The sequence below is a fragment of the Labeo rohita genome, chromosome 19 (assembly GCF_022985175.1).
Source record: "Labeo rohita strain BAU-BD-2019 chromosome 19, IGBB_LRoh.1.0, whole genome shotgun sequence".
NCBI classification, from domain to species: Eukaryota; Metazoa; Chordata; class Actinopteri; order Cypriniformes; family Cyprinidae; genus Labeo; species Labeo rohita.
Genome location: NC_066887.1, coordinates 12,986,011 through 13,010,642, shown reverse-complemented (window position 1 = coordinate 13,010,642; position 24,632 = coordinate 12,986,011). Strand labels below are relative to the sequence as shown.

The 24,632-nt window shown below is 32.5% G+C and overlaps 1 protein-coding gene across 1 annotated transcript; it reads left to right on the top strand.

The window, feature by feature from the left end:
- The first annotated feature begins 1,797 nt into the window (after positions 1-1,797).
- On the top strand, positions 1,798-23,489 carry c19h18orf21 (chromosome 19 C18orf21 homolog). The gene is made up of 5 exons (XM_051137594.1): positions 1,798-2,061; positions 9,190-9,209; positions 9,541-9,740; positions 22,418-22,599; positions 22,698-23,489. Exons 1-5 carry the CDS (start codon positions 1,967-1,969, stop codon positions 22,843-22,845), a joined length of 645 nt encoding a protein of 214 aa, XP_050993551.1. The 5' UTR covers positions 1,798-1,966; the 3' UTR covers positions 22,846-23,489.
- Positions 23,490-24,632: the final 1,143 nt, after the last annotated feature.

Genomic DNA, 24,632 nt, shown 5'->3' with positions numbered 1-24,632 from the left:
GAAACAGCTCAGACTTACATTTTAGTCTGGGACTAGGCTTAAGTCTTGTCTGTGAAACCAGGGGTTAAAATAATGTATTATGATTATGGTTATGATTATGTTTGTGATCATGACTGGTTATAATTATTATTACACAATGATTATTATTGCCATTATTAATGTTTAAATAATAAACAATCAAATCAAATATCTAGATATATTATCAATATATTCTAATATATATTATGTACTTCACTACATATTGCATATTTTTTAAAAATTCCTATCTTTATTTTTTTTGACAAATAATAATCATATTATAATGACATACAATAATGACAATAATAATTATTACTTTTGCATCATATTATGCTAATATTATAATAAGCTAATTAATTTATTTTATTAACAGTATTGTTATTTATTTTTATATATTTGTCTTGTTATTAATGATATAATATATTTTATAATGTATTTTATGTATTTGAATAATAATTCGTTAAATTATGATAATGTATAATAATTATAATAATTATTATTTCACAATTATTATTGACATTATTAATATTATTATTATTAGTCCAAATAAATAAAGATCTTTAATAATAATAATGTTAAAAACAATTATTATTATTTTATATATTATATGTTAATTATTATTTGTTACATTATGATAATTTATAATAATAATTATTTTTATTATTATTAATATTATTATTTCACAATTATTATTATTGCCATTATTATTATTATTTGTCAAAAAAAGAACTTTAATAATAATAATAATAATAATAATAATAATGTTAAAATTAAATATTATTATTTAATATATTATATGGTAATAATTATTTGTTAAATTTGGAAAAAAATAATACTTTTTGTTATTTATTATTATTATTATTATTTGTCAAAATAAATGAAGATCTTTAATAATAATAATGATAAAATTATTTATTATTATAATAACAATAAAAATAATAAACAATTATCAATATATTATATTATAATATTGTATAATATTATGGTTCTTATAATTATGGTTCTAATTATGGTTATGCTTATGTTTGTAATTATGATAATGACTAGGATTATGATGATGATGATGATGATTATTCTTATTAGGCCTATTATTATTATTACACAATGATTATTATTGCCATTATTATATTATTGTTTGGCAAAATAAATGAAAGTTTTAATAATAATAATGTTAAAATGAATTATTATAATAATAACAATACCAAATAATAAATAATTCGAGCTAATATTTAGATATATTATCAATATATTATAGTATATTATATTATGTAGCTATTGTTCATTTATTTATGTATAATTATGGTTATGTTTGTGATTATGATTATTATTAAAGATCTTGACCTTAACTGTAAACTCTGTGGATTAAGATAACTCTTTTTTTTCCCCCTTTAAACTATATTCTTAATTGTTTTGCCGCAAGTATTTGATCAAGCCCTTAGACTAAAGGTTATTGTAACACTGTACATTAGCAAAAATCAGGCGAATTAAAATATTATGCAGTAATATTACAGTTCTATTTAGTAGTAGCCTACGTATATTAAATGACGGTGTGCAGTAGGAAAAAATGAAACATCCCGAAATGTGACTAAAATGATAGTGCTGTTGTGGATGTAAATGCAGTGTATAGCGCTGGATGAGATAAACTCCCTCAGCAATAGCTACAGTGTAAATAAAGGATATTGTATGTCGTTATTGGAGCAATCAATCTCTGAGGACCCGCGTACAATACGAGTCGTTAAAAAACTCACACTCCCATAATTCCTCGCGCGATTTGAGGTATTGTGGGTAACTTTGAAGTCAAGACTCCGGTATTTCCTATAGTCACGCCGGATCAAGAAAACGCACGTTATTTTTCCAGTACCTTTTATTATTGACCACTATAATCTGCTAAGGCCGCATTTGTTATAAGTTTGAACGCTGGGGTTTTTGCCCAAAGGCTGTTGGCAGTATGGCTGTTCAAGCACAGTCGATGACTCAGAGATTCTTATTTAACGCTTCTCTGCTTTACAGAGACATTTGCCCGGAACAGTCGCGCTTTCTCATGTAAGTACTTTTCAGTATTCATCAACTGTACATATTATACGTATCATAATTAGTGTGGATTTTGAAGCTGCTGTACGCCTCATGCTCCACGCCTGTTTCTGCTGTAATGCGATAAAGTTACCAGTAGATGACAGGCTACTCTTCTGTAACACTTTATAATGCACGTTGTGTTACATTTAGAGATATTATTTATATGATCAATACCTTGTATATTTAGATCAGATAAATTGTATGCAAAAAAAAAAAAAAAATTGAAATAAATAAATAAATAAATATATATATATATATATATATATATATAATATTATTATTTTTTTATTTGTTTTTTTATTTTTTCTGCTTTTAGATATAAATACACTACCAGTCAGAAGTTTTTGAAAAGTCTCTTCTGCTATATTTATTTGATCCAAAGTACAGCAAAAACAGTAAAATTTTGAAATATTTTTACTGTTTAAAATAACTATTTTCTATTTTAATATATTTTAAAATGTAATATTTTTCTATGATTTCGAAGCTGAATTTTTAGCATCGTTACTCCAGACACATGTTCCTTCAGAAATCATTCTAATGTTCTGACTTGCTGAAATATAAATCTTTTGTATCATTATAAATGTCTTTATCATCACTTTTGATCAATTTAAAACATCCTTGCTAAAAAAGGTATTAATTCCTGTAATTCCCCCCCTCAAAAACAATAAAATAAATAATAATAATAATAATAAAAAAAAACAGTTGTACTGACTCCAAGCTTTTGAATGGTATAGTGTAATCTTACAAAAGCTTTTTATTTCAGATAAATGCTAATCTTTTGATCTTTCTGTTCATCAGAGAATCCTGAAAAAATGTGCTCAACTGTTTTTAATAATAAAGAGAATTCTTTACAAAACATTAAAAAATCTTACAGTTCAAAAACTTTTGACTGGTAGTGTATATAGGCTACTAAGCTACAACAATGAAAATGTTATATGCCTGGTCAGCATCTTGATGAAAATAAAATAAAACCAGTGTTCAATAAAAACCAGTCTTATTTTTTATAGTAACAACAACAACAACAACATCATCAGCAATAATAATTGTTAATAAAAAATAATGATTATTGTTATTGTTAATAATATTAATATTTGTGCAACATTGTTTTGCAATCAGGTCATTGAAATTTATTTCTATCTGTGTTTTGGGCTATGTCATATTTTTTTAAACCTAAAATTATGCACTTTTCTCACTTGAGAATAAATTGCGGCTACTCAAGAGCAATTTTCCAAAACAGTGCTTGGAAAAAAATGGCAGTACCTGTGATCTATTATTTCCTGTTGAATAGCTGCATTAATGGCATTGTTAGCTGCTGTTCTTTAGAGAATAAATACTGGCTCCATACTGAGAATTATACTTTCTTTCTATGTCATTTCTTCAGTAAATCTTCTGTAAACTTTGTGGTTATCCCAGATAGTGTAAAGTGTTTTAGTGATATTTTCAGATGCAGTTCCAGTCATCATATTTACGCATGTGTGGATATAATAGCATCAATTTCAGAAATGCACCATCAAGATGATGAAATTAAAAACACGTGTGCCCAAATCTCATCAGCTAAACAGTGTGTTGTTTATTTTTATCAGGTTTTGTTTACTGTTGTTAATCATCATTAAACACTTTTTTTTTTAATAATGAAAGTGGATGGAGAATGTCTGATGTCTGCTGAAATCCCATATTAATCAACCAGAACATATTTGAATGGAAATGCTGTTTTGAAATGCTTAAACCAGTGTTTTAGTGTAACAATAAATTCCAACGAATCCAAATTAACAGCATTACAGCTTCATTTAAGATATTTTTTAATAATTATTCGTATCTAGATCATAAGACACTTATCAGAAGTGTCATCTGTTCATTTCCAGAGCAACTAAATCAACTACTACCAGTCAAAAGTTTTTGGTCAGTAAGATTTATAATGTTTTTAAAGAAGTCTCTTCTGCCCACCAAGCCTGCATTTATTTGATCCAAAGTACAGCAAAAACGGTAAAATTATGAAATATTTTTTCTGTTTAAAATAACAATTTTCTGTGTGAGTATATTTTAAAATGTAATTTATTCCTATGATTTCAAAGAATTTTTAGCATCTTTACTCCAGTCACATGATTCTTCAGAAATCATTCTAATATTCTGATTTGCTGCTCAAAAACATTTATTATTATTACTATGTTGAAAACAGCTGAGTATGTTTTTTTTTTTTTTTTTTTTTTTTAAGTTTCTTTGATGAATAAAAAGTTCAGAAGAACAGCATTTATCTGAAATGGAAATCATTTGTAACATTTTAAATGTCTTTATCCTCACTTTTGATCAATTTAAAGCTTTTTATTTCAGATAAATGCTGATCTTCGAATCTTTCTATTAATCAAAGAATTCTGAAAAAATGTACTTAACTGTTTTAAATATTTATAATAATAAAATCAGCAAATCAGCATATTATAATGATTTCTGAAGGATCGTGTGACACTGAAGACTGGAGTAATGATACTGAAAATGTAGCTTTGATCACAGGAATAAATGATCATTTAAAATATATTCAAATAGAAAGAAGTTAATTTAAATAGTACAAATATTTCAGACTATTACTGCTTTTTCTGTTTATTTTTGGATCAAGTAAATGCAGGCTGTTCTGAATCGCATGGTGTTTTGGGTAGTGCTAGCAGCAGAGTGAGTGAAGATAAATGACACTTAGCCTTGGCATGTTTTTCTTGGATTAGATATTTCCCAACCACATGTTCTAGGTCAGTGCACTGCATGCTTTGAGCGTTAGTTGGCTTGTTGTGCACTGCGAGACGAGTACATGGTACATATGCAGTGACTCACGACGTACATGTACATAAATTACTGGAATCTTTTGTCTAAAGTATGCGTGCCATGAGATCCCTTCTTGATGAAGTGTGCAAAGATTTATAAACCACTTGTGATAAGCTCACTCTTAATATCTTCCACAGCTGTCAGTGTAAGACTTTTGTCTTTTGCCACCAGGCACATCGATAGGGATAGGCTGTTGTGTCCGCTGGAGTATTTGGCGGACTGTAATAGGGGCATTATTCTTTTTCTTGATTTTTATCTCAGGTGATTTAGAAAGAGTTTAGTCTTTGTTGATTTTATCGTGCTGCGGCAGCACATTGTAAACTGAATTAAAATGTTCTTTATCTTTGTTCTGAGAGCACTTAAAAGGAGCTGGATTATTACTAGGTCAATTATTTTAATTAGATTACCACAGGGAAGAAGTCATGCGGTGGTTTTGCATGCCTTTAGTAGGCAGTGGCAGTGCTGGGTGGTTGTTTCCTTTCTTTTTTTTCCTTCTTCCAGAAAAGCAAATATATAAATAAAACGAAAGAGTAAAAGCAGACAAAATCCTGAAATTATAACAGTAATGGTAACACTTTAAAATAAGGTTCATTAGTTAACATTTATTAACTACATTAGTTAACATGAACTAAGAATGAACTACTTCTACAGCATTTATTAATCTTAGTTAATTTCAGCATTTTCTAATGCATTATTAAAATTGTTTAACATTAATGCACTGTGAACTAACATGAACAAACAATGAATGACTTTATTTTTGTTAACTTACATTAGCAAAGATTAATTAATAGAGTAATAAATGTATTGTTCATTGTTAGTTAATACATTAACTAATGTTAACAAATGACACCTTATTGTAAAGTGTTACCACAACAATAAGTAAATAAATAAATAAATAAAAGTGCCTTTTGTATATTTTTCTCTTAGTTAAAAAGGGAAAAAATCAAATTAAACAAAACACCCATTTAGAATTAAACAAGCTTTAGTGCAATTAAACAAATCAGTTCCATAAAAATAAATTAGAAATACATTTTCTTCAAAACAAACAAAATAAAAGAGGTTCTGTGTGTTTTTCTTTCAAAGCCAAATAACTAATAACAGTGAAACAAAATGAATGAAACAATGAAAACAAATCTTTAATACAATTAAACCTTAATGAAATAAACAAATAAATACTTATCAGAAAGTTTAAGAAAAGCTTTAAAATTAATCAAAATAATAAAAACAGATGAATGAAATAAACAAATAAATAAAAGTAGAGCTTTATTTCCCATTCTGCACATGTACAACTTTCAGTTAAAAAAGCATCTTCTTTTATGTTCAACATAAGAAAGAAACTCATACAGATTCGGAGCGACTCGATGAACGAGGGTCAGTAAATGATCACAAATTTTTGGGTAGGGCTGTCAAACGCTTAATCATGATTATTTGCATACAAAATAAAAGTTTTGCCTAATATATGTGTGTGTATTGTGTGTAATTATTAGTGGAAGTGGAGTGTGGAAGCTGAATAGTAGCGCTCTTCCTGCATGACAGATGGAGGTGCTGGTGCACTCACTTGCTCTTAAAGGAGAAGTTCACTTCCAGAACAACAATTTACAAATAATTTACTCATCTCCTTGTCATCCAAGATGTTCATGTCTTTCTTTCTTCAGTCATAAAGAAATTATGGTTTTTGAGGAAAACATTTCAGGATTTTTCTCCAGATAATGGACTTCACTGGTGCCCCGATTTTGAACTTCCAAATGCAGTTTAAATGCAGCTTCAAAGGGCTCTAAATGATCCCAGTCGAGGAAGAAGGGTCTTATCTAGTGAAACGATCGGTAATTTTTTTAGAAAAATAAAAATGTATATACTTTTAAAGCACAAAAACTTGTGTAGCACAGACTCTGGGATGCGCGTCCACAGTGCTACGAATTAGTAATGGGTCGTTCTCAAACTATTCGTTTATTTTGAACAAACCTTTAATGTGACTTGGGAAGAACGAGTGTCTCGGGGAGTGATTCGTTCAGTCACGCATGCGCAACATCCTATTAGGTTTTGTACTGGAATTAGTTCACGTGATGAATGAACGACTCAAACCCGAAAACTTGTCAGATAAGAGGTGAGAGCTAATCATAGACTAAAGATCCAGGTAAACAATGAATTCATCTTTTCTGTATTTGTAGCATTATAGTTTTGTCTTGTTTGTAGTGTGATCAACGTTTGTGTAAGCAGTAGATGTTTTAGGGAAGTAACACGTAACATTTTAATTATATTTTGCTAAAATGAACGATATGACTCGAAAAAAGACTTGTTCATTTTGCTGAACGAGACTCAAAGGTCCGAGTTGGTAAAATGATCCGAACTTTCCATCACTACTACGAATCACTTGTAAGTTCATCGTCTATGTACTGAGTATGCCGAAAAACTCCATCTTATTTTCTCCTACAACTTGAGAGGAAGCCATCATTGTACCTTTTTGTTTGTAAACAGTGTTTACAAACATACTTGCACTTTCTTAGTCTTTGTGCGTTTGCTTTGTAAACACTGGGTCTGTAGTTCCGCCTACGTTCCACGTGACCTTTCGACGTGATTCAATAGTACGTAGCGTCGTGGACGCGCATCCCAGAGCCTGTGCTACATTAGCTTTTGTGCTTAAAAAGTAAAAAAAAAGATTTCTGAAAAAACAAAAAAAAGACCAATTGTTTTGCTAGATAAGACCCTTCTTCCTGGGCTGGGATCGTTTAGAGCCCTTTGAAGCTGCATTTAAACTACATTTTGGAAGTTCAAAATCAGGGCACCAATGAAGTTTATTAAATGGAGAAAAATCCTAAAATGTTTCCTCAAAAACCATAATTTTAACCAGAAAGACATGAACATCTTGGATGACAAGGGGGTGAGTAAATTATTTGTGAATTGTTGCTCTGGAAGTGGCCTTCTCATTTAAAATACTCCATTTTTGGTCATACAGATAAGAGTAATGCATATTTCAAATCTGTTAAGACTCACTTATGTCTATTTGTGTGTGCTCACAATAACAACAAAGCATTGCGCTTTTGTAAAATAATGAAAGCAAACAAAATGTGCTTTCTGCCGCCCTGGCAAAACTCCATGTATACTTGCCTTACAGACATGAAAAAAATACATCTATAGAGAGCAAAATGTCTACTTTTAAATGAACCAATTCAAATAGAAAAATATTCTCAGATCATGTAATCTGCATGAAACATGCATACAGATGCATCACTACTGCAAAGATGAAGAGTCAGTGTCACTGACTTCATCTCTTAAGCCAAAAACACTAGTTTATCAATAACTTAAGTTAATGCAGCCTCCTTACTGTTTCTCTCTGACACATTCATAATCATTACTTCTGCCAGTGCACGCTTGAGCGTTTATTAGACTACGTAGGCAATTCAAATCTCATTATTATGATTTAAATGGTTTATTAATAAACATGCAATTAGTTGACTAATGCTTAAAATGAACGACTACTAGTCAACCAGAAGAATTGAGTCGAGTGCAGCCCTAGGCACAATAAAGAGAATGTTTGTGGCACAGATGAATTTGTTTTTGTTTGTAATGTGTTTGCCTGACATTTATTTTAGACTTTATAGCGAGCAGGAATGATTTCATTTGCACTTCATCACTACCCAGATAATAGCTCCATGTCTTCTTATTGAAAACAAAGGGTCTGTCCCGGCTCTGTGGCATGCTGTGAAACATCCGCTGTGGCATCACAAACAGTTGCAGATGATGAGGCAGTGGATGATTAGAATTAAAACCCCTGCCCCCCTTAACATGCACGTGCCACACAATAATAACACATAGCTTTTAGCAATGTGAACTAATTTTAGACGGGATTATGAAGCTTAGATAAAGGAGATAGGCAGAACGGCATCATGTCCCAAAATAAGATGCACACACACAAAGTCTCGCGGGGAAATCGAAGACCCTGAGAAGTCATGGTCATGAGTTCAGACCACAGACAGGCTGTGTGTACAGCACTTTGACCTCAGTGTCTTTGAATTTCTTACTGAGGCTTCCTGGGAATTTTTTGTTTTAGTATTTGACAGAATACTGAGTGTATCATACAGCAACACTGGAGAAGAATATCTTTTTTTATTCATAGTCTTTCGCAGAGTTTTCACCCTGCATGTAGGAATCTATAAGATATAAACAAACCGCAGTGTTACTTCATCAGGTTGGGCGCAAGACCTTTTGCAAGCCCATAAATGATTCATAAGCTGCGATATTTGAGTCTGAGATTTAAAGACTAACTCTTTTACTGCTTTTTTTTTATTACAGGCAAAGGCATCAGAGCACTGGTAAGTTTCAGCTTTGTTATTATATTAATAGACTCTATGGCATTTTAAACTGCTTATTTTAATATACTCCCAAGTTCTTGTAGGCAATAGAATAGAAAGTTGGTTTTGAAAGTCTGACCACATTTCATAATGTAAAACTAGAATAATCTCTACAGCCTTCACAAACCTCAAAGTCAGCCCGACAGCGGAGTAGGATGACCACATATCGGAAAAGCTATTTTCCAAAGTCCAAAATGCCAAAGCGTCCTCAGAATAGAGCATAGCATCACCTGTTTTATTTTAACCAGTTGCCATGCCAAAAACCTGTACTGTATTTCTCTCTCCATTCCAGACGCTGCCCTGCCGGTGTCTATGATCTGCCCCTTCTGCTTTCAGTGGCGACAACTGGGCAATCATCACACGCGTCTGCGGCCCAAGCGGAAGCCCACGGCGAAGATTGGAAAACTTCTGAGGAAGGAGGCGGCAGGAAGGAGACTAAGCGCAGAACAGACTGTAAAACTTCAGAAGTTTAAAAGGGCCTCCAATGCTCTGGTGAGGTCACGTCCACCTGTTTTATGTCCTCTAATGCTGCCATAATAACTATTCTGCCCATTCCTGAGTGACTTGAGATTAGATTAGGTGGATGAATTTAAACCAGGAGGAACAAACACTGTGTTGCCATATATGTACACTACGGCTCAAAAGTTCAAAATGTTAGTCTCTACCATTTAAAATAGTCAGAAGAGACAGTAAACATTTTTTTTCATAGTGAAAGCTTTTGTGGTTCCCACAAAAACATTAAGAAGCAGTACTGCTTTCAGTATTCAAAAATAAGAAGAAATGTTTCTTCAAATCTTCAGCATATTAGAATGATTCCTGAAGTATCATGTGACACTGAAGATTGGAGTAATGATGCTGAATATTCAGCTTTGACATCACAGAAATGAATTGCATTTTAAAATATATTCAAATATGAAATAGCTTTTTAAAATTGTAATAATTTTCATAATACATTATTTTTACTGTATTTTTGAATAAATAATTAGAGCTTTCTTTCAGATACATTTTACTGACCCCAAACTTGAATAGTAGTGTAAAAATAAATATTGAAAAATATTCTATTTAAATGTAAAATATTCTATTCCATTTATAATAACACCACACTGTTTTGCACATTTGTAATACATTGTTTATTATCATTTGAGCATAAATTATTTTGTTTAAAATATTTTAAAACAGTTCATTATATGAACAGTAGTGTGTGTATATAGTAATACATTTTCAAAAGTGGGCATAAATTAAGACTATTAAGAATTAAGATTTTTCCCAATTTCTGTTTTTTTTTCCCATTTCATTTTTTCTGGATTCCATTTTTTCCATTTTAATTTTTCTAGACTATGTTATAATTGTTACATTTAAAAAAAATATGAATCAAAAAGCATGTCTAATTAATTGGAATCATGAAACTTACACCGTTTAACAGCAATTTAGTAAAGCCCGGAAATACTTTTTAAAATTACTTTTTTTAATTTCGTATTTATTTTTTCCATATTCTGTGTTTTCCATTAATTTTCTGGATTCCATTTTAATATTTTAATAGTTTCATTACTTTTTAATAATCAAAATTAAAAAGTCCCTCAAGCATCTCTAATTAATTGATTTATTATTTTAATTATTATTTGATTAAAAAAAAAAAAAAAAAAAAAAAAAATATATATATATATATATATATATATATATAATAAAATTTAGTAATTTCCTTCAGAAATACTGTGTTGTGTATTTACATTTTTCTGGTAAATAAATTCTGGTAAATAATTTTTCTAGTAAATAATCCTTAAAAAAAAGCAGTGTTATTACGTCAAGTAATATGTTTCTGTCACAGTTTCTTCAAGTTAAACCAAACTTTTATTTTGACAGGTTGCTGTTTGTGTATGATTTGTTGATAGTATTTCTCAAACGAAATGGTAAAATGCTCATAAAGTGACTCTCAGAGCAGTTCTAGAGATTATGTTTGTGTTCATGTACTCATATATTGAGGCAGCAAAGGCTGAAAACACCACAAGCATCACATGTGCTTCAGTATGTGTGTACTAAACAAAACTGCGCTTATGCACCCTTCTTTTACAGTGCAGAGACATGTAGAACATGAAAGATTCATATTTAAATAGCATTTCTGCAGCTTAACCCTTGTATGTAGGGTTGTGAACGATTAATCGCGATTAATTGCATACAAAATAAAAGTTTGAGTTTGCCTAATATATGTGTGTGTACTGTGTATAATTATTACGTATATATAAATACAAACACATTCATGTATACATTTAAGAAATATTTACAAGCATATGTATTATAATTTTTATATAATTTATATTATATATAAATAAAATCATTTTGTATATTAATAACATATTTCTCATATATATACACATTAATTTGTGTGTATTTATATATACATAATAATTGCACACAGTACACACACATATATTAGGCAAACTTAAACTTTTATTTTATGCAATTAATCGCGATTAATCGTTCACAGCCCTACTTGTATGGTGTTCGGGTCTGTGGGACCAGTTTTCCAAAGATACACCAAAGCTCATACTCATTGGCCTTGGCTCATTTTCTGTGAAGAACATATATCAGAACAAAGTTTCAATGACCGCTCACTTATATTACACACACAGGATGTTCGGGTCCACTGGACCCGGGGCCAATAAAAGAGTGGAAATGTTAGGTCCTGTGTAACTTTATTCTGTCCCCCTATTGTCTGGGCCTGCTATTAGTGTGTGTATGTGTGTTTATGTGTGTGTATGTGTGAATATGTGTGAGAGAGAGAGTCTGAGAACACCATACAAGGGTTAATATTGACAGACACTAGTCCATATCGCATTTTGATTTTAGTATACTAACCTACTTTTAATTAATTCATCCAACATTTAGCAAATTCTGTGACATTCCATGATGCGTTATACAATAAATTCCATTTTTATGACTGGATTCCACAATTCCATCCGTTTTTTGCATTGCAAAATGCAGCACCATAAATACATTTCAAGTATTTCTTTTAACAAACTGAGGGACAAGGTGAAACTTTAGTCTGTGGTAATCAAATGTTCCTTTGAAAACAAACCTATATTTCTCTTTGTTTGCTGCGCTTTCAGTAGACACAGACAGAATCATTGATGTGACCCTAAAAGCAGTTCTCACTGACTGCACTTATATGGCCTATATGAATGCGCTTTAGTACCGATGCACTCTTAGAAGACGGTAGAGCACAATTAAACACTTAAAATGTTTGGACGTTTATCTAGGAGTATGATTTCCATTTTTAGAGAGATGGTTTTAGACTATCACATTATCATTCATCTGACAGAAAGACATTAATCAGACACAGAAACGCTCCTTTTATAGTGATTCGTTTAGCCTCAGATGACTTTGATCTGAGAGCCAGGAAGATCCGCTTAAGATGATTTAGAGTGGGAAAGTTCCCATTTTCAGAGGCTCTTTTGAAGTGTGACTGGATCAATTTACTGAAATGTTGTTATTTGTAGAAGTATTTAACCCTCAAAAGCAGCGTTACGGAGGTGTACGTGCTGATGCACACAGATGCATAGCTGCACGCTGTATGAGACTCGTGGTTCTGGGGGTGTAGTGGTAGGCGTTAGACTGCTAGATTCTGTACGCATTGTTGGCGTGTGTTTGTCTGCGGGAGAGGAAGATTTTGCCAAGACCAATAATGCACTTGATTAGCAGCCAATGTCAGCAGAGTTCATATTCATTAACTGTGTCTTCTTTTTCCATAATATGGTAAACAAGACAATGTTAGCTGTAAGGGAAAGAGCTTTAAGGCCACTTTCAAGGGAATAATTTCTTTTATGGAGGTCATGGAAGATCATCTTTCTCTGTTTGTCAGCTTTGAATAGATGATTTGTCAAATTGAATTGAACATAAATAGCCTCATATCTACAGTTGAGGTTAAAAGTTTACATACGCCTTGCAGAATCTGCAAAATGGTTATTATTTTACCCAAATAAGAGGTATCATACAAAATGCATATTATTTATCTAGTACTGATGTGAATGAAGGATTTAGACACTTACATAAAGTCCACAAGAGAAAATAGTTGAATTTATAAAAATGACCTTGTTTAAAATTTTACATACGCTTGATTTTTAATACTGTGTTGTTACCTGAATATTCCACAGTTGTGTTTTTTAGTTTGTTTGTTTAGTGATAGTTGTTCATCCTTGTTTGTCCTGAACAGTTAAACTACCTGCTGTTCTTCAGAAAAATCCTTCAGGTCCCACAAATTCTTTGGTTTTTCAGCATTTTTGTGTATTTGAACCCTATTCTAACAATGGTATGTAAAGGTATGATTTTGAGATCCATCTTTTCACACTGCGGACAACTGAGGGACTGATTACAGAAGGAACTATTACAACTATTACAGAAGGAAAAACGATGCATTAAGAGCTGGGGGTGAAAACTTTTGAACAGAAGGAAGACGTGTACATTTTTCTTATTTTGCCAAAGTTTTTTTTTTTTTTTTTCTTAATTTAGTACTGCCCTTCAGAAGCTACAGAAGCTTTTAATGCATTGGGTTTCCCTCTGGAGCCTAGATTTTGGTAAAATAATTAACATTTTGCAGATTCTGCAAGGTGTATGTAAACTTTTGACCTCCACTGTATTTTGAGATGAAGAACAATTTGTCATTCTAGTGAACTTGAGACTTGATTTTGGCAGATTCTCACATGAAAAATATGAAGTACAACTTTTTTCAACATTAATAATAACTGTAAATGTTTCTTGAGCACCAAATCAGCACATCAGAATGATTTCTGACAGGTCATGTGACACTAAGACTGGGATAATGTTGCTGAAAATTCTGCTTTGTCTTTACAGGAATAAATTACATTTAAAATATATTCAAATGGAAAAGAGTTGCAATAAAGTTAAATTACAACTGTAATAGTATATCAAAATATTACTATTTTGTATTTTTAATCAAATAAATATACACTTAATAAGCATTAAAGACTTATTTCAAAAATGTAAAATCTTACTGACCCCAGTTGAACAGTAGTGTGCAAGCAATAGACAAAATATTTAGTTTATAATAACACTACTATTTTTTTTTTAGTTAATTTGCAGTACATTGTTTGTTTTAACCTGTATGTAAGTTCTCATCCATCATCTCTAAATGATTATTGTCCATCAAGTCTAGTAGCTGGCAAACAAATTTAGAAGTGTTCCTAAACATTTTAAATCTGGCCTTTGAAATGTCCTGTTCTATTTTTCATTAAAATGGTTTGCTGTACAAATCTAAATGCTTACATCACAGCATCACACTGATGGATTTTTATTTTATCATTAAACCTCATAGAAAATTCTGCAAAGTAAAACTTGAAGCATCAAGGTTAATAGGTTTATTGTTGAAAAAATGCTAATTGGGTGAATCATTGTGGTGGGTGTAAATGAGTTGATTCCAGGTGATGGCGCCTGTTAAATTGTGGTATTTGTCGTTGAGTGGAAGCTCTTGGCCGTGAACTTTGAAATCAGTCAGAGCCACGCAGTCTGTAGCAGTGAAATGCTTGACATGCTGTGGCTTGTGACAGCTCTGCCAGGTCTTTAGCAGGTTATTTGAAGTATCCTTTTATATGCTTGTTGGCCTGAGTTGGATTAATGCCTGTTTCATCTTCCCAAACACATGTAGTATATGGATTTGAGTAAAACCTGAGTTCACCAGTGTATCATTTTTAGCATGAACGGCGAGGTGATTTTGCTCTTTTGTAATGCTTCATGGATACTAAATATAACTGTGTATCTGAGGAATAAATAGAATAGGCTTTCTGACCCTGCATAGACAGCAATGCAACTACCACGTTCAAAGCCCAAAAAGGTATTATGGACATTGATTAAAATAGTCCATGTGACGTCAAAAATAACAACTTTATTCAACTCCTTTTCTGTTGCAAAAGGGCTTGTGGGTCACGGATGCATGGATACCCACTGTAAAAATCTAATGAAAATGGTGCACCATCTGAGCATCGTTGCCAAAAGATTCTTTGGCATAGTAAATTAAACATGATTTGTGTTGCACTAATCACATTTCATGTCCTATTTAAGATAAACACTATGCACATTTTATGCAGCGCAGCCTCTGCTGCTGTACGTGCATTTCCAGTTCCTTTGTTATCGTCACCTTTGGATTGGAAAGCTTCCATACCTCCAACAGGAAGCTCAGATGTTGCATGTGCATCTTTCAACATTTTGAGAAGCATATGCGCCGGCAGCCTTGGCTTTTTCCAGCATGCGTTTGATGCAGGTTATGCTTGATGTGTGTGACATCCTGTTTTCCCTCAGGGAGTGAATCAGTGATGCAGCTTTTCCATCTTTGGTCAAGGGGGATGGGCGTTCCGCAGATCGATCGTCCTGGAAAGCAGATGGGTCTCCACATATCAATAGCTGAGCATCAGGCTTGCATATCAAGGGCAGCTGTGGCATCTAGAATCTCAGCAGCAAGGTCAGAGACGACAGTCTAGCACGGCTTGTGGCTGCTGGGTTGAGGGTATTTCAGGATCCTGGACTATTAATAGAACACAACAAGCCCATCTGCTGGACTGATATATGTGTGTGTGTGTGTGTGTGAGTGTGTAAGAGAGAGAGGCAACGTGTCAGAAAATGTTTAGAAATTGAGAGCTTATGTATCTCACATCCTTCGAAGTATCTGTTATAGATAAACAAAAATAACGACTTTATTCAACAGTTTCTTCCCTTCCGTGTCGGTCTTTGCCATGCGTGGAAGAGAAGAAATAGCTGAAAAAAAGTTGTTTTTGTTTTCTTTAAGCACAAAAAGGATTCTTCATAAAATTAAGGTTGGACCACTGCTGTGGTCCGTGTCAGTTATGTTGCTGTCTATGCGGGGTCAGAAAGCTTTCGGATTTCATCAGAAGTATCCATTCATGACCTTTCACCCTGCATTGGATTAATCTATATACAGTCATTCCAGCTTTGTTTTGCACTCTCTATTTGCTTCCGCTCTCTTGACAGCTGCTGTGAACTGACTGCATGAATCTCTCACAAGGGAGCCATGGGGTTTTCGCCAGCATAAACATGCTTGATAAAGGCTTGTGAATTCTCACTGCCTTGCATATATCAATAGAACTCTTGTTTACCAACATTCTTAAAAATTTCTTTTTTAGTGTTTTACAGAAGAAAGGAAGTCATTGAAGCTTTATTTATAGTATATGAGGCATTATAAGATGTCTTGCCAGCATAAATAGCATTTTCACAAACAAGTTGATGACTTCTGTGGAACACTAAAAAAGATATTTTCAAGAACACTGGTAACCAAGAGTCCTATTTTTGGGTCATTTTTATTAGCTGAGGTATAAATCAAAATGATTTCCATGGTAATTTAAGTTACTTCTGTTGGAAATCTCAGTTTTGGTGATCACACGTTGTTTTGTTGTTGTTCCCATCAGACTTCTTAACTGGCGTAACTAGCATGAATTCCTTAAAGGATTAGTTCAATTCCAGAATAAAGATTTCCTGATAATTTACTCACCCTCATGCCATCCAAGATGTTTGTCTCTTTCTTCAGCTGCAAAGAAATTAAGGTTTTTGAGGAAAACATTCCAGGTTTTTTCTCCATGTAGTGGACTTCAGTAGTGCTCGACGGGTTGAAGGTCCAAATTGCAGTTTCAATGCAGCTTCAAAGGGCTTTACACGATCCCAGTCGAGGAATAAGGGTCTTATCTAGCGTAACGTTTGCCCATTTTCTTAAAACAAAAAAAAGTAAACTTTTAAACCACAAATTCTCATCTTGCACTAGCCTGACCTCGTGCATTACATGATAATATTGGCAAGGTGTTTACAAAGCGAACGTGCAAAAAAACGCCCTTTGCAACCCTCTACATTGCGAGTAAATCACTCGCATATGCGACTAATTCTTTACTCTGGGTGACTAAACGATAAATGATAGATAAATTCTCAGATTTTACTCGCCAGTGTGTGAGTTGGACGCTAAGTATAAGTTTAGCACAGATATATTTTCACTCACCGAACACTGACTGAGCACTTTAGAGTTTCGTTCTGTCAAGCGATCTGTTATTTTTCAGTTCATTTCAATGGATGCGCAGCGCACCTGTATTTGACGTACCGTAAACTCTAGTGTGAAGGTGCACGACTCGCTGTCGCTTTGTCTCACACACAAAGAGAGAGCGAGAGGCGACCATGCTGAATTGACACGCTACATGTAAACGTTATTCTTTGACGTATTTTTCTGCCAAAATTCAGCTTTTAGGAACTGCCGGTTTCTTCGGTAGTGGGCGGGACTAATGCGCAAACGACAATGTAATTGGTTGGTGCTCACCTATTATCGTCCCTGTTTTTATTTCAGCAAATCAGTTCAAGTGAACACACACAACCTGATCTGGTAAATATTTATGAACCCAGCAGCTCATTAATCCTTAGTGCGTTTTATTTTGTTCTTAATAGTAGAATAGTAGTATGATAATAATAAAAATAATAATTATTATTAATATTATTATTATCAGTTTTATTGTTAGTTTTTTCACTTTTTTTTTTTTTCCAAAACAGCACCACCACCATTCGTAAGTTCAGTTAAAATGAATAATATGCATTCATACCAAGTTTTAATTCTAATTACAGATGTTAAGAGTGTACTTTCAGATATTTAAAAAGCTGTGCAATTTAACAAACATTATATATGTATGTACGTACACTGCCCTCCAAAAGTTTGGAAACACACCTGGCAAAGTGTGGTTTTGGACAATATCAGCATAAATCCTTATCATTTTTTGGTGCAAATACATTAAAGTAACTTGACATTATCACTGAAGACCAGCAATAATAATTTTCATTTTGATTACATAATAATGGAAATATATACATGTCAAAGTCAGACATGCCCCCTTGCCAGCTGTGATGCCTGGTTACTGGTTTAAACTTGGCCCAGGTTTTTAAAAGATTTTTGGTCAGCACACAAAAAGGATTCATGCTATTATTGTCCAAAACCACACTTTTCTAGGGCGTTTCCAAACTTTTGGAGGGCAGTGTATGTATATATGTATATGTATAATATAGTATCAGTCTGGCGAGTAAACAAAAAAAAATTACTAGCCAATGGCGATTCAGTTGCCAAGGTGTCCGTAGAGGGATGCTTTACAAAAAAAGGTAAAACAACGATGTTGTACAATTTTATAGTTGAAGGAGAAAACGAGATGGAGTTTTTTGCTCTACCCTACCTTTTTGAAGTACAAAGACGAAGAACTAACTGTGCGTAAACTTTCAAACATGATTGCGTAATGCGCGAAGACACGCATGTGCACTGCAGAGCTAGTGCAAGAGGAGCATTTGTGGTTAAAAAGTATATAAATGTACTTTTTTTTTTTTTATGACCAATCGTTTCACTAGATAAGACCCTTATTTCTCGGCTGGGATCATGTTAAGTCCTTTGAAGCTGCACTGAAACTGCAGTTTGGAACTTCAACCCATTGGCCACCACTGAAATCCACTACATGGAAAAATCCTGGAATGTTTTCCTCTACAAAACTGAATTTTCTATGCGACAAGAAAGATAGACATGAATATCTTGGATGACATGGGGGTGAGTAAATTATCAAGATGCTTTTATTCTGGAGGTGAACTACTTCTTTAATGAACAGGCTTCACAAGAAAGACCACTGGGTGGACCAGCTTGTTTTGCTGGGGAACAACACCACTGTGCTGATCCACCAACATAAACCCATATGAACCAGCATGGAATTTCAGTTTAGCTGGCCTACGCTGACCTTTTCAGCAAGTCATTCAACTAAGAACTTTCCTTATAGGAACAAAGGGATAGAAACTGGTCAGGAATGACATCTCTATTATCTCACTCATCTCCAGCTAAATCCTTCCTTATCTTTCACAATGTTTATCCCAAGGATGTGTTGGATGTGTTGGATGTGTTGGACATCTCTGCTTTGAGAATTGTGTTTATGACCCTGTTTAATGGGCAGATTTTGATCATGAGGAATGATCTATTTTGGGATTGAGTTGTGTGATGGAGATTAAAGGATATGACAGAGTCAGAGTCTTTATATGGACAACCTTTCAACTTTTTAAAGCAGTGGTTAACTAGTATGTGCTGTTTGCTATTTTAGCTTAATCTCTATTATGTTCTCTCTTAAGCTCTTCGGTTAGTGTGGTCAGCGTTTTAGTCAGATGCCAAAGCTTTGATATATTTTTTTAGCCTCACAAGATGAAAATAGAAAACTTTAAGGGGGTACGTTTGATTTGTAGTCATGTTAAATATTCACAACAGAGCAGCAATGTTTCACCGTGTGTATACACTACCAGTCAAACGTTTTTGATTTTTAATGCTTTTTAAAGAAGTCTCTTTTGCTCACCAATCCTGCATCTGTTTGATCCAGAGTATACAGCAAAAACAGTAAAAAGCACCCAGCAGAGTGGATCATTTTACAGTTTAAGTTTTTTTGATTTATGTCTTAAATTTTCTGGACATGTTCTGGCCTAAAAGTTGAGAATTGCCTAAAATGTCAGATTTTTAGCTTTGTTTTGATCTGTTATACACTACCAGTCAAAAGTTTTTGAACAGTAAGTTTTTTTTAAAGAAGTCTCTTCTGCTCACCAAGCTTGCATTTGTTTGATCCAAAATTAATTTTTTACTATTTAAAATAGCTACTTTCTATTTGACTATATTTTAAAATACAATTTATTCCTGTGATTTCAAAGCTGAATTGTTAGCATCATTACTCCAGTGACACGATCCTTCAGAAATCATTCTAATATTAAGATTTACTGCTCATAAAACATTTATTATTATGTTGAAAACAGCTGATCAGAATTTTTTTCAGGTTTCTTTGATGTATAGAAAGTTCAGCAGAACAGCATTTACCTGAAATAGAAATCTTTTGTAACATTATAACTTTATCATCACTTTTAATCGATTTAAAGCATGCTTGCTAAATAAAAGTATTAATTTCTATTATTTCTTTCCAAAAAAAAAAAAAAACTGACTTCAAGCTTTTGAATGGTATAAATGGTGGTAATTTTACAAATGTAATGTTACAAAGCTTTTTATTTCAGAAAAATGCTCATCTTTGGATCATCTTTCTATTCACCAAAAATCCTAAACAAAACATATTTATCTGTTTTAAACAGTAATAAAAATAATAGTAATAATAATAAAATCTGCATATTAGAATGATTTCTGAAGGATCATGTGACACTAAAGGCTGAAGTAATGATGCTGAAAATGTAGCTTTGCATGACAGGAATAAATTACATTTTTAAATATATTGAAATAGAAAACTGTTATTTTAAATAGTAAAATTATTTCAAAATTGTACTGTTTTTGCTGTACTTGGAATCAAGGCTTGGTGAGCAGAAGAGACTTCCTTAAAAAAAGCATTAGAAGTCTTGCTGTTCAAAAACTTTTGATTGGTAGTGTAAACTAATTGTACTTAAAAAAAGAATCGTGTTTGCTTTATATTTGGTAATATTTGTGTAACTTTTTAAAGACTCAGTTCAAGTTTCTGAGGAATTCCATAAAGAATTTCCCAGATGTTACAGAGCATTTTTTCAGTCAACTCCCAGTCAGACAGACTCCGCCCCCCACCGCAGCTGATTGGCTGTTCCTCCTCTTTATATCTCCAGACATGAAGGGTGCTGTAGTAAACATAGCTGCTCTCACATACATGCCTGTATCATCTTAAATCATCTACATTTCAACTTAGCCACCTGTTACCTCAACAAGCAATGGCTGCCTTCGTGTCGGTGAGTTCAGTTCCACAGAATGATACTAGATTAGGTAGTTTTAACTTTGTGCAGTTCCCTCTGAAAAACTAACTCATAGTAAGTAATGCAACAGTAACCATATGTATAGCATTTTAAAATCAGCTACTTAAAGGTTTATACTGTTGTGCACAACTACTATTAAAATTGGGGTCAATAAGATTTTAATGTTTTTAAAAAGTCTCTATTGCTTACCAAAGCTGTGTTTGTTTGAAAAGAAATTCAGTAAAACAGTAATGTTATGAAATCTAATTATAATGTAACTTTTGTATTCTAAAATATATTTTTTTTGTTTCTCAGGATTCTTTAAATATGCATTTTAAAAGTACTGCATTTATTTGAAATAGAAATTATAAAGACATTATAAATGTCTTTAGTGTCACTTTTGATAAATTTTTCGTTCTTGCAGAATGAAAGTATTCATGTCTTTAAGCTAAAATTGTATGTCAGAGGAGTATAAAGAATATTATAGTGCGTGTATATAGTCATGTGTCAGAGGGGAAGTTTGGAAGTGTCAGTGGTTGGTCAGCTTAATTTAGTGCTAGTCTCTGGCAGCTTCTAGCTGTATGGCTGGCATGTGTTCAGTGTACTTGTGGCCTGTACCTTGCTGTATATAGAGCTCACGTTCATACACAATGTGTGAAATACTAGAGATAAGTGTTCCTAAGTGCCAGCCATCATGGTATAAACTTGGCAAAACAGTATAACATAAAAAGCAAGATATTTAATGTGTTTGTTTTACCATTTTATTTGTGTTAATCAATGAATTTCATTGCTGTTGTGTTTGATTTGTGCAATTTTGTCTGGGATTCTAGTCAGCGTGAAAGGATTGGGCAATCAACTTTGTTTTTGTAAACTGAGAGACTGAAATACTTGGCTGTCCACACTATTAAATTCCAAATATTGTTCATACCAGTATAATGATTTCACTTTCAAGATCCAGAGTAGTTATTCTATTTTTGTATTGTTATTTTAACATAAATTTTTAAAATCTATCTATAATTTTATGTACAAACTTTGTCATCAGGGGAAAAACTGCAAATATCATATCTCCATTATAAAATTAAGCATGTACACTACCAGTCAAAAGTTTTTGAACAGCAAGATTTTTAATGTTTTTAAAGAAGTCTCTTCTGCTCACAAAGCCTGTATATATTTGGTCCAAAGTACTGCAAAAGCAGTTAAATTTTAAAAAATATTTTTACTATTCAAAATGACTGTTTTCTATTTGAATATATTTTAAAGTGTAATTTATTCCTGTGATTTCAAGCTGAATTTCAGTCACATGATCCTTCAGAAATCATTTTAATATTATTTTTAAATCTCAGAAAAGTCATAGGAATGCTGTCAAGACGTATTTTATTATTTTACCACCATTTAACCATGATGCTTTCTTCTCTTAGATGGCAACGTGTCACACCTGTAATAAGATGTCCAGACAACCTGGAATGAATCGGGAGCTTTTGGTCACCTTGTCGAAGAGCCGAAGTACCCCAGGAAGTGTCGGCAAACAAAAAACTCCACAGTCAGTTAAAAGGTCTACTCCAAAATCTGTGGTAAACAGAACGCCAAGTAGCACACCGAGGTAAGTTACTCTTGGTTCGCGTATATATAACATATCGGCATAGCATGAGCCTTTAGCTCAGCTTTTAAAACTATTTATGCAATCCTTTCTTTCCTCAGGTCAGTATCGTCAAACCCTAGCTCGTCGTCATCAAAGTCAGGTAGTGCAAAGTCTTCACCTTTCGCCCGCCTCAAGAAGATCCTTATGCTGGAAGACAAACAGCAGAGCAAGAAAGTTGGTCTGAAGGACTTCCTCTCATCTCTCTGAAGACCTCAGGGCCGTTATAATGAAAGACTCTAGCCCACTTTAAGTGGAGCTGCTGGAATTCAGAGCATGAAGCTTGATGAGGATGACCATCGCTTCTCCTTGTGTTAATACAGTGCCACCTAGTGGAGGAGTCATTATAACCTTGGTTACGTTGAAGGGCAGGGTTGTTTTAAACAGAACGTCTCCTTTGCTTCTATCAAGTATGTGTTTCTGAATCCTTGTGGATGAGTGGCATCAAAAATGTCCTTTTGTTGAGGAGTGTTAACTTGTGCTACAGAACCATGCTGTGACTTTTGTATTTGTTTTTTTTTTTTAATTTCTCATTTTATGATCACATATATTGTTCGTTTTTGTACGAGAAAGATAACTTTTATATGTTTGTGTGTTTAATGTTCATTTTGTACACTTGGATTTGGTTCACTGATATAAAAAGAATTGTCTTTACATTTTACACTGATTTTTTTTTTTTTAATACTCATCCAAAATTTGTGCTGGTTGTTTACATTTGATGGCGTATTTGCCTTCAAACTATGTAGCAAAGACCAAAAATATTTCATACTGACTATTCTCAGTACAATTACAAAAGAAAGGTGATGTTTTTGTCTTGTTTGATCTTTGACAGTTCCTTTTCAATAAAAGTAAAATTAAAAAGTTTGTCTGTTTATTTAGTCCAAATAGACATTAAAAAAAATTTCTGACTTTAAACTGTATTATAATAGATTTTTAAAATAAATATTGATGTAGAAACACGTTGTGTGTTAAAGTACATGATAAAGCTGGAATCAGAAAATAAAACTTGATTTATAAATGTATAGCATAAGCATCGGAAGAGACACTACCAGTCAAAAGTTTTTGAACAGTAAGATTTTTAATGTTTTTTTAAAGAAGTCTCTTCTGCTCACAAGGCCTGCATTTATTAAAAAAATAGGAAAAATATTTGTACTATTTAAAATAGCTGTTTTCTATTTATATATATTTTAAAATATAATTTATTCCTTTTTATCAAAGCAAAATTTTCAGAATCATTACTCCAGTCTTCAGTGTCATGTGATCCTTCAGAAATCATTCTAACATGCTGATTTGCTGTTCAAGAAACATGTATTATTATTATCATTATTATTAGTATCAATATTTAAAACAGTTGAGTAATTTCTTTCAGGATTTTTTGATGAATAGAAAGATACAAAGATCAACATTTATCTGAAATAAGCTTTTGTAACATTATACCATTCAAAAGCTTGGAGTCAGTATCAGTTTTTTTGTTTTTTTTTTCTTTTTGGGAAAGAAATTATAGAAATTAATACTTTTATTTAGCAAGGACGCTTTAAATTGATCGAAAGGGATGTTTAAGACATTTGTAATACTACAAAAGATTTCTATTTCAAATGCTGTTCTGCTAAACTTTCTATTCATCAAAGAAACCTGAAAAAATTTTACTCAGCTGTTTTCAACATTATAATAATAATAAATGTTTTTGAGCAGCAAATCAGAATATTAGAATGATTTCTGAAGGATCATGTGACTGGAGTAATGATGGTAATTCAGCTTTGAAATCACAGGAATAAATTACATTTTAAAATATATTCAAATAGAAAATGGTTGTTTTACATAGTAAAAATATTTTACCGTTTTTTTTTTTTTTTTTTTTTTTTTTTTTTGTACCTTGTATAAATATAATAAATGCAGGCTTGGTGAGCAGAAGAGACTTTTTTAAAAATCATTAAAAATCTTTTCTAGCTTATCTATTATTATTATTATTGTTATTATTATTATTATTATTGAGTAAC